Raw genomic sequence first — 11,269 nt, forward strand, 5'->3', positions numbered from 1 at the left:
ATGTATATATCTATATATATGTATATACATACATATACATATATATATATATATATATAAGTACGCTGTAAGATATACTCGGAAAAGTGAGGAAATATTACTTTGTGGCGCAGTAGCGGAGCCTTTCGTACAACCACAGAGTAATTCTTACACTTTAGGAGAAAATAGTGAACCTCACTGCATCATATTGCAAGATTTACTCTGTGAAATTGTAAATCCGTATCCAAATCGAATGGGGATGAGTGATAATTGATAATTTAGCAATGCCACCCAGTAATTCCTACTTTGCAGCGAGCGCTAGATACAGCTCGCATTGTACGTTGCGTGTCTCGCAAGAGTAGATAGAGGTTACACTTTCGCTCTAATAATTTCTCCTTCTGAGAGCAAAAATTATAGTTTCGCATTAGAAATCTCTCGCATCAACAAGCAAAAGTCACAGTTTTGCCTTGCGAGGCATATACCTTGAGCCAGTTGCATCATAAAGTTCACAGAGTTAACACACGAGAAACGTATTCTAACCAGCAAAATTCTCACCGCTTGTTAGAAAGGACCATTGCTGGGCCAGAAATTGGTGGTGCTTTGATATGTTTCTTTGATGTTTCATTTAAACTTTATTTTATAACTATCTCATTTGATTTTTTTTAATGCTAAGAATATTTAATTCATCGTAAATTTTCTTTAAATATTAGTTATAAAGAAGATATTGCATCCATTTTTTTTCTTTTTCCTACTCTTAAAATTTTAAACTTAAAAAGTGAAATATTTTTTTAAATATTAAACTATTTGACAGAAAATAACCTTTCTGGTTAAAATAATATTTTTGAGTTGACAATTCCACATTTTTATACAAAATTCATGTTTTTGGTTTAAAATTAACTGCTTTGTAGAAAAATTATATATTTGGGTTGAAAATTTAACTGTTCTGTCCCTCACAGCAATAGCATGTACCGGAATATCCCATTTGATCCTATTTATTTCCAGGTTGTCCCAAGGATATTCCGAGGATAACCTATCGGATTTCCCGCAAGGCGGAAATTTGGATATCCTAGGGATGACTCCAGGACATCCTCGGGACGTTTCCGGGATATTCAAATGTCCCAAGTAGGATATAGAAAATCAATTTCTATTCTACTTGGGACATTTGAACATCCCGGAAACGTCCCAGGGATATCCTGGGGTTATCCCTGGGATATCCAAATTTCCGCCTTGCGAGATATCCGACGGGTTATCCCTGGAATATCCTTGGGACAACCTGGGAGATAAATGGGATCAATCGGGATATCCCGGTGTATCCTATTGCTGTGAGGAGTAGATGATTAATCTTATTGGCTTCAAAATTCAACAATTTTATTGAAAAATAATGTATTTTATGGAAAATTCTTCTTTTTTGGCAGAACAGTAATCTTTTTCGTAGAAAAATTTTGTTGTTGTTGAAATATTAACCATTTGGTTATAAGATAACTTCTTCGCTTTTTTTACAAAAAGAGCGTAAGAGAATAATATCAAATAATATCAAATATCAAACGCAAAGTTCATACGTCATCAAAATGAACATTTTTGTCAACTAAAATTCAACAACATGTGGAAAATTTCTTTAAGCTGAGACTGCACAACGTTTGTGTTTTTATTTTAAATGTTTCATTCCAAAAATTATCCAATTTTCTCCATTCATGATATTTTTTAATTTTCAGTTTTTCTAAAATTTATAAAAATGCAAATGATCTAATATCGACAAGTTTTGTAAATTATTACAAAGTTGTCAAATTTCTTAGTTTTGATTAGTTTTTATTAGAATTAGACAACAAATTGGACAAAATAATGTACATGTTTTATTTTTAGTGTAATGACAACCAAAAATGGAAATCGAACTGAAGTTTGACTAATAATAACTCACTGTTAAATAGTTAGTGATAGTGACTGACCAATTCGCCTTTCAATAAGTTTTTTTAACTAATTCGAATTTAAAGAGATTTCAAATATTCATTTTGGAATTATATCGTATTATTGGGTTTCTTTAATTAATATTATTTTGGGAGTATTAATCTGCTTTAGATTTTAAAGTAAAATAATTGGGACCCTTGTATATTACCTTATTAGCACTTGAAGTGTACTTATTAATCTCTGACGTAATAATTAATATCTCCTGTACTAAGGAAAAACTTACGTAACTGACTTTACGATTACGGTCTATTTTCTCATAACTAAAAATGTTAAATTCCACCTGAACGACAATGCCACTTACGTAAGATTTTCCTTAGTACGGCAGATATGAAGTTTGTTATAATGTCAATACATCTTTTAGTTTTAATTATAAAAATAATTATTAATTAATCATTAATTATAAATATAAACTTAACATTGTAAAAAATAAAACAAACCTCGCTCAGCGAATAACACTGTTCGAAAGTGGAGATATTATAATCGCGCCCAGTAAAAATTATTTCCTTGGTACACATTGTACCTCTAACAATCTCAGTTAGCACTTGAAACAGTACGAAAAAGGAGATGTTAAAATTGCACACTGCAAAATTACTGCGGGGTGATGTCCTATATTGGTATACCGGATTACTATTTCAAACTACACGATCTACTTTGTATCCCACTACACGTTGAAACTTTCTATTATAAAATTTGATAGTATAATATTTATTTTTACAATACGATAATAGCAAGCCAGGATATAGAGTCACTATTCCAAGAATTACTATTGTGAATACTAATCTGTGAAGTTACTATGTTTATTATAATATAAAATAAATGATTTAATAATTGCACTTATACCAAAAGAAACTTCGTATATTTCCTAGGACAGACCTTGAAATTTACAAAACACAATAGTAAAGACATTCTATGTATGTTCATTCTACGCATTTCTAATTTTTCCCATAGAAAATAGGAAAAACTGCCATGGTCTAAAGAGCAAAATAAAAATAAATTCGCATTCACTGTTTGATATACATTAAATTTGTACGCAATTTACAACCATTTTTATTCTAAGCTGAAAGAGAAAAAATCTTGTGAAAAGAAATCAGTCCTGGCGGGAATTGAACACGGGTCTCCGGGGCAGCAGAACGTAGATATTTTCCTGTGATAAAACAAATGATAAGGTTTAGGAATTTTATCATCCTCAAGAACTTCGACTTGTTTAATAACGTCATTCGGTTCTGAATCGCGAAGCACTACATTCAATTGTTTTTCATTTTATTGCACCTTCCCATTGAAACTGGTAATTTTTCCTACCTGTTTTGCAACTTATATTATTTTAACTGCTAGTTTTTGCAACTACGGTTTTATCATTTAATGCTGAACATCACTTTTTTCAACTTCCATATGCTGTCAAAAATATTAATCTTTTTAACTATAAATGGCAATTATTAGATTTGTAGTATATTTATAAATGAAATGGAAAATGTATTTCTTCGTATATCTGCGACAATAATACTATTTTCTCGGCTATATTCTAGATTGCCATCGAACTTTCATAAAGATAAATATTATAATGCCAAATTTTACGAACAAGAGTTTCTCCGTGTACCCATCGCAGTATGAAAGGGGATAGTTTACAAGTTGTAAACTGTATAAATCACTATTTTTCATTAACAATGGGTAAACGTAACGTCTAACAGATTGTAAGTGAAACATTACAAAGTGGAGCAGTAATTTAAACAGCGTGTAACAATGCTATTCCACTCTACAATGGCAAACTGTAATAGATGCATTATGTATTGCTACAAATGGTACTCGTATTTCGACTAGCATACTTTCAGATTACTGGTTCACACTGCATTCAATACTGTGAAGACTATTTATTTCACATTGGTTACGCTTTAAACCTCAGCTTTACTGTTCGAAATTGTACATCTTACACTGTACTTTTTTTCGTGTTTTTTGGTTATTTGTTGCTGTGTTATTTGTTGCTGTTGTTTGACTAAAATTAATTAACTTCGGCAACATCAAGTAAAAAATCGTGATATAGCTGTTCTTTTAAGAAAGAAAAACCATTTATTTAATTATTGTTGGCAATTTGAAAAATATGCGATTAGGCAATCCATCACGAGAAATTATAATTTGTCGTAATTGAGGTTATAACCTTAATTGCCGGTGACTTATGTCATTATATTTTTCGATAATTAGTGATTTTAAGTTATTTCATATAAAATAAGGTTATATCAAGGTTTTTAAAGAAATTGATTTAAGAATTTTCAAGAGATTTTAAGGAACCTAAGAAAATTTAAAGGATTTTGGATTTAAAAGATTTGAATTAATTTGAGTAAATTTTACAATATTTTTAATTATTTCAAAGAAGTTGAAGGGAATTCAAAGAAATTCCGAGGATTTCAAGGATTTTTAAGAAGTCTTACGAGGTTGTTAAGAATTCAAGTGATTTCAAGAAATTAGTATAGAAACTTGGCGAAATCAAGCTTCTTTTTAAAGGATTTAAATATCATTTAAATATAATTTCAAGGATTTTGATCGACTTGAATTAATTTCAGTCAATTTCGAGAAACTTTCAATGAATTTAATTCATTGTAAAGAAGTTAAAGAGATTTCAAACAAAATTCGGAGCATCAAGAAATCTTACAGGATTTCTAAGAGTTCAAGTTATTTTGAGGAATAACTAGGTACTTAACGGGACATTAAAGTTTATTTCTAAAGAATTTAAAAATATTTCTATGAGTTTTAGTGACTTTATAGAATGCTAAGCAATTGATTTAAAAGTTTTTTGAAAAGATTTTCAGTTACTTGCAAAAATTCAAAGATTTTAAGGATTGTCAAGAGATTTAAAGGAATTTAAGAATATTTTAAAGATTTTACGTGATTAAAATTAGTTTTAGTCAATTTTGAGATACTTCGAAAGATTTGAAATGATTGCAAAGAATTTGAAGGGATTTAAAAAAAATTCGAAGAAGTTTAAGAATTTTCAAGAAGTCTTTTCTTATTTCTAAGAAGGATCACAGTCTTTGATCATTTTTGTTTTTTCAAAGTGCAAAAATAATTTCTTGACATCTTTGAAAAACACACTTTAACGAACTACCAAAATTCAAAAATTTTTACCGCCAGCTATCATAAGAATTCAACTTCATCTGAATCACGGCAAATTATATTTTGTCTTGATGGATTGTCCAAATTGCACACTTCCACAATTGCTAAAAATTATTAAAGAAATGGCTTTTCTATGTGAGAAGCAAAGCCATATCACGATTTTTCACTTACTTTCGTCTACAAAAATTAATTTTAGTCAAACTCCTATGTAACCTATGCTTTTCAGTCCACCAAGTGGTACGGTCTTATACATTTCGACGTTACCAAGTATGACGTAATGTTCGAATACTCAGCATAGTATTATTATTCTTTTAGGGTGAAGGTATTGGAAAATTTGCGTGTTTTAACTCACGGACCGAGTGTTCAGGTACGAGATATTCCAGAAGATGCATTTAAACATGACAAATCCGCTGTGCGTGACAATCGAAATCCCGATGAGAGATTATCACAGGAAGAGTTGGATCAAAGGGTCCAACGTGATAATGAGTACAGTGATAGTGAAGACGAAGGCAAAGGAGGTCGAAAAAATAATATTTCATTTGAGGTACAATATTATTTACATTTTGTTTAAGAATAAATAGTTATGTATATATTTCTTATTTTTTATTCGACGTTCGTAGCATATATTTACTAAAAGTCCTTTTTTCAGTGGCCAAACAAATCTCCAAGGATGGAATTGATCGATACGTCAAAAAATTTTGAGAACGGACGAATGAAAAATTGAGTTAATTAATGCATGTAAAACCTAGTACACTTAAATCATGTATGTATGTAAATGTGATCTAGTTGTATATCATGCAACTGTGATATAGGACATAATCTGAGTGCAAACTGCTTGGATATATTTTTATTTTAAATTAAATTTTGTAGTAAAATGTGAAAATAAAAAATGATGGTTTCATTTATTAACCTATTATTTATCAGCTTATTTCATAATCTTTTTTCTTCTTGTTCATAGTTTTTCTTTTATGCAATAAGGATATAAATAAAAAAAAATTGAAGTGAAGATTACGGCATAGAAAAGGAATGAAGCTTAGATTCATTTAGAATAATGCGGATGGATAGAAATATGTGATACAAGCGGAGTCAGGCTGATTAATGAGCCTATTTACGCCAAGCAGTTCCTGTCACGATAATAGAAACTGGTACGCGCGACTACCAACCAGTGGCGTCGGTATATATTTTGTAAATGCAGATATAGATTACTTTTCATTTCAAAACATCCAACACTTCAAAACTTGGTAGGAATTGTGCAAAAATTTAAAATTTACATAAAATGGATAAACACTTTATACAAATTATTGAGCAATAGCTGGCAAAATTTCAAGTTTGGAATTTCGCAATTGCTTAGAGATCACATTTTGTTCCTCAAAAGACAGATCATCATTTCTTAGCCTAAGTTAGAGTAACGTTTTCTGTGCAGAATTGATGTTATGTATGTTAGCTTTCGCTAGATTGTGTGCAAGTTTGTAGTATTTTTATTATTATTGGTGAATCCAATTCATTATTATTTTATTTTTTTATACTAGTAATGATAAGTTATTGCTTACATCTTAAAATAAAAATGGTCTCCCCAAAAGTGTCCAAGAAAGTACTTTGTGACTTTGTTTCTCATCTGTTCTATACATTGTCGCTTTGAGACAGGAGTGGGCAAAAGATGCAGCAGAACTTAACTCAAAGATCAGAAGACTATTAGAAAAGTTCAGACTAAAAAATAATCTCAATGAGATTCATTGAAGAATTAATTTTGTATAGAATAGTATAGTATAGCAAAATAGTTTAAAAAAATTTGCTTATAAAAGTCTCAATTTTCTTTTGTTATTTAATATTTTTTTACATTATTATAAGAAGTTGTAGAATCCAGAAGCTACGATCATGATTCCTTAAGGCGCTTCCTCAGGCTTGAAAATTAGCCCATGTATTACTCAACCAAGCTTTTCTCCTACAATTCTGAATTGTTTGATTTCGTATTTGTACCATAGAATACAATTGTGTAAATGCAGAATTAAACAGAGCTTTTTTCGAAAAATTGTCTGGTTCTTGTTTCATTCCAATTAATTGTAAATTAATGGATTTTTGCGCCTGGGAAGTAGCGAACCGCCACCATGAGTGTACTCATATGGAATGGAGTATTGGGGCCTGTGTCTCGCTGTGAAACTGAAGGTGGTCTAGAGTGTTATTTTTTCGACGCTACTTTAAACATCGTAAAAGCTCGGATCGAGCCCAGGATTGGGACTGAGTGCCTGTCATGCCTCACTCAACTTTTCTATTGTTAGAGGTTATAGCCGGTTTAAAGAAATTAAAAATGTATAAATATTGAGGAATTTAATTTCAATATTCAATTCTCAATTGAAAACTCTGCAATCATAGACATTCATAATTTTTCTATCTTTTTTCTCGAATCTTTATTTGTTCAAATACAACTTCTTGCGTCATATAATGCATAATGAATGTGCTCTTGGTCAGAATTGATTAACAACGTAGGGCGCTAAGAAAGTTTTGCAATACGCGAAACCTATTGGAAGAAGAGAGATGATCCTTACGTCATTAGAAAGAGCGTCAAAAATTAGGTAGGAAGGGGAAACCTGTTGACTCAGGTCTCAGTACAGTCTAAGCACGCAGCCCGTAACGATTGAGAAATAGCGTCGTGGACAAAGAAAGAATATCGTGCGATAATTCGATACAACTTTTCTCGCGGTTTAAGTGTAGATCAAAGTTTTGAGCAAATGTCTCTAGTATTGGGTAAGGATTTTCTGAATCGCACAACAATTCTCCGATGGTACAAACAGTTCGAAAGGGGAAATTTCGGTCTCGCGGACGACTTGCGCTCAGGTCGACCGCCAGAAGTGGTGACATCGGAAAACATTGCATCTATAAATAATCTACTGAATGATAATATAAGAATCACGTACCGACAGATAGAGCAAGTGTTACACATTAGTGCACCAGCAGTCCTTCGAATTCTGCATGAACATTTACATGTTTGGAAGGTTTGTACTCTATGGGTACCACATGCTTTGACCGAGGAGCAAATTACAGAGAGAGAGAGAGAGAGAGAGACTGTAGATAGGGTCGTACTGGAAAACCAGCGTACAGTCCAGTGATCCCAGTTCTGAAACGAGATGTGGTCCAATACTATGACAGGGCTATGTCCGTGTGAATATAGTGGGAGACGCTGTAAATGACTGAGTTGCGCGCGCAACCCATTTCTCCTCTTCTGAATTTGAAAACTCGAAGGTGCACGATTGCCGGTCGGAGCACCTCGTCGATTCTATTTTTATCTCTATCTGCTTTCAAATAAAATGAAGAGATTGGGATTTTAATATTTCCAGATTTCGATGCTGGGCTGGCGATTCTCATGATTTGAATACTTCGCACGTCTCTTTATATGCGTGTATTTTGAGGTTACGTTACTTCAAGTATAAAATATAAATTATATAAATATTAATAATATTATATATATATATGATAATATTATAATTAACTTATATTATAATAGTCTTTTTTAAATCTTGATCCTCATTTGAAAGAAATGAAAGAAATTGGTGATTTTGGAATTCATCTCATTTGGATAAAAACTCAATTATTTGATTGAAAAATTAATTATTTTGTTGAAAATGTATCTATTTTATAAAAAAGTCCTCTTTTCTATCAAGAGTTCAACTACTTTGTTAACATTTTTATTTCTTTCATTTGAAGGTTCATCACTTTCGTTGAAAATACATTTTTGAAACTGACAATTAATCTACACCATTTTTGGTTAAAAAATTATGTATTTTGTTAACAATTCGTCTTTCTTTATAGAAATTAAATTGCTTTATGGAAAATTTATACTTTTTGATTACATTTTTTGGTTGAATTATCAACTGTTAATATTTTTTGGTTGCAAAGTCGTTTTGTTGTGAATGCAACTATATTGTTAAAAATTAAAATCATAATTTTTGGGTGGGAAATTCGATTATTCACTCAAAGTTCAACTATTTAGTAAAAAAATTAATTTTTTCTTATTAAAGATTCATAATTATAGTTCAAAATTCTACTATTTGCCTTTAAATTATGTTAAAAATTCAACTTGGTTAAAATATGAACTGTACATCTTCTTGGGTTTAAAAGTCGATTATTTCACTAAGAGTTGAACTACTTTGTAAAAAAATACGTTTTTTTAACAACGTTTTATAATTATGGTTGAAAATTCAACTATTTGGTTGACAAATTTTTAATTTTTAATTCAGAAATATTACATTTAAACAAATAATAATAATAATAATAATAAATAAAATAATAATGATTCAAAAAATTTCAGTTTGTAACATTAAAAAATGAACGAATAAATTAATTTTTTAATTAAAACTTTTAAAAATAAAAGTTACATTGTTTTTATTTTAAGTTGTTCCAGATTAATATTTTTTCATTGTTATTTAGAGATAAAAATTTTAGTTTGCCAAATGAAAATGTTAGGAATTAACTTACTATAAAAATAATTGTATTTTCAACTAAAAAGATATTAATTTTACACAAGAGTTGACTTTTCAGTCAATAAGGATTTTTTTTAATTGTTGAATTTCAAAGCCAAAAAGATGATTTTTGTACAAAACAGTGTAAACTTATTTTTAAACGGAGTTCAAGGACTTCTGGTTAAAAAATATAAAGTTCCTTTCAATGCTTTGAATTTAAGAATAAATAAATAGATTTTTTAATGTTAAAGACTGAATCATTTTGATCAATAAAAATGGATTAATTACAATTCTTTTTTAATTGGAAACTTTTTAAATTATAAATTGAATTCGATTATTTTAAGACGCTTTATATGATTAATTTTTACATTTTTATTTATAAATCCAAACTCAAAAGTCTTATTCACGAATTGACACATTACATTTTTGATTAAAAAAACATTTTTATTAAAAACTGTTGATCTCATCCAAACAGAAAAATTTTTCACAAAACAGTTGAGTTTTCAGTCTTTAACTAAAATGATGAATCTTCAAAAAAAATCTAATTAACATAATAAATCAATTTTCAACCCAAAAGTTTACTTTTCAACAAAATAAATTAATTTTCTATCAAATAATTGGTGTTTTTACTAATACAATGTACAGGATAAAGTTTCAACCAAAAATGGAATAGTACAATTTCCAGATAAAAACTGTGCTAAAAAATTAAATTGAACAAGAAAAAAAACAAATTTTCAACCCATCAGATGAATTTCCGACCAAGAAAATTGATGATCTACAAGAAAATACAAATCTGAAACAAACAACATGAATTTTTAAAGAAATTATTTAATTTTAAAGTAAAAAAGACGAATTATCTACAAAAAGTTGAATTTTTTAAGCGAAAAATATGAGTTTTCAATCAAAGAGTTAAACCAAAAATGATACATTTTTAGCCAAAAAGATTAAATTTCTACTAAACAAGGTCAATTTCCAACAAAATACATGAACTTTCAACGAAATTATTTAATTTTAGAAACAAAAGGGCATTTCTGCCCAAAAAGTATGGTTTTAATTTTTAACAGAACGACTTACAAACAAAAAATATCTATAGTTGATAATTCAACCGAAAAATGTAATTTTTAATCAAAAAGTATAAATTTTCCATAAAACAATTTAATTTCTACAAGGAAAGACGACCTTTCAAAACAACACATGATTTATTAACCAAAAATGGTATTGATTAATTGTTAGTTTCAAAAAAGTATTTTCAACGAAGGAGATGAACCTTCACATAAAAAAAATTTGAAAAGTAGTTGAACTCTTGATAGAAAAGAGGACTTTTTTAAAAAATAGATACATTTTCAACAAAATAATTAATTTTTCAATCAAATAATTGAGTTTTTATCCAAATGAGATGAATTCCAAAATCACCAATTTCTTTCATTTCTTTCAAATGAGGATCAAGATTTAAAAAAGACTATTATAATATAAGTTAATTATAATATTATCATATATATAATAGTATTAATATTTATATAATTTATATTTTATACATGAAATAACATAACCTCAAAATATACGCATATCAAGAGGCGCGCGATCTATTCAAATCATGAGAATCGTCAGCATCGAAATCTGGAATTATTAAGGTGGTTTTAGCGTGAAACGAAATCCATGCTAAAAAGCTAAAATTTTTATTATAACTTCTTTAACTATTTTTGAATACATCTGCGAAGTTTCAGATTGATTGACCGTCTATTTACAGAGAAATAATTAATTAAAGTTTCATC

General features: G+C 29.3%; 2 protein-coding genes across 11 annotated transcripts in view; one reads left to right on the top strand and one right to left on the bottom strand.

Annotated features, from left to right (window-relative positions):
* The window catches only part of LOC117173179 (histone deacetylase HDAC1-like), a 151,579-nt gene extending 145,631 nt beyond the window's left edge, over positions 1-5,948 (top strand). For all 3 annotated transcript variants that reach the window (XM_033361602.1, XM_033361601.1, XM_033361603.1), the window contains exons 7-8: positions 5,359-5,587; positions 5,693-5,948. In XM_033361602.1, coding sequence (XP_033217493.1) covers positions 5,359-5,587; positions 5,693-5,767 — 304 coding nt within the window. In that variant the 3' untranslated portion in view covers positions 5,768-5,948. The remainder of the gene's footprint in view (positions 1-5,358; positions 5,588-5,692) is intronic.
* The window catches only part of LOC117173180, a 263,371-nt gene that overhangs the window by 119,545 nt on the left and 132,557 nt on the right, over positions 1-11,269 (bottom strand). The window contains exon 5 of one of the 8 annotated variants that reach the window (XR_004467125.1): positions 2,878-3,085. The exons of the other annotated variants lie outside the window; for them this stretch is intronic. The gene's annotated coding sequence lies outside the window, so the exon portion shown is untranslated. Of the gene's footprint in view, positions 1-2,877; positions 3,086-11,269 lie in introns of those variants that run through there. 8 annotated transcript variants of the gene reach the window in all.

This window comes from Belonocnema kinseyi, chromosome 5 (genome assembly GCF_010883055.1).
Source record: "Belonocnema kinseyi isolate 2016_QV_RU_SX_M_011 chromosome 5, B_treatae_v1, whole genome shotgun sequence".
In the NCBI taxonomy this organism is placed as follows: Eukaryota; Metazoa; Arthropoda; class Insecta; order Hymenoptera; family Cynipidae; genus Belonocnema; species Belonocnema kinseyi.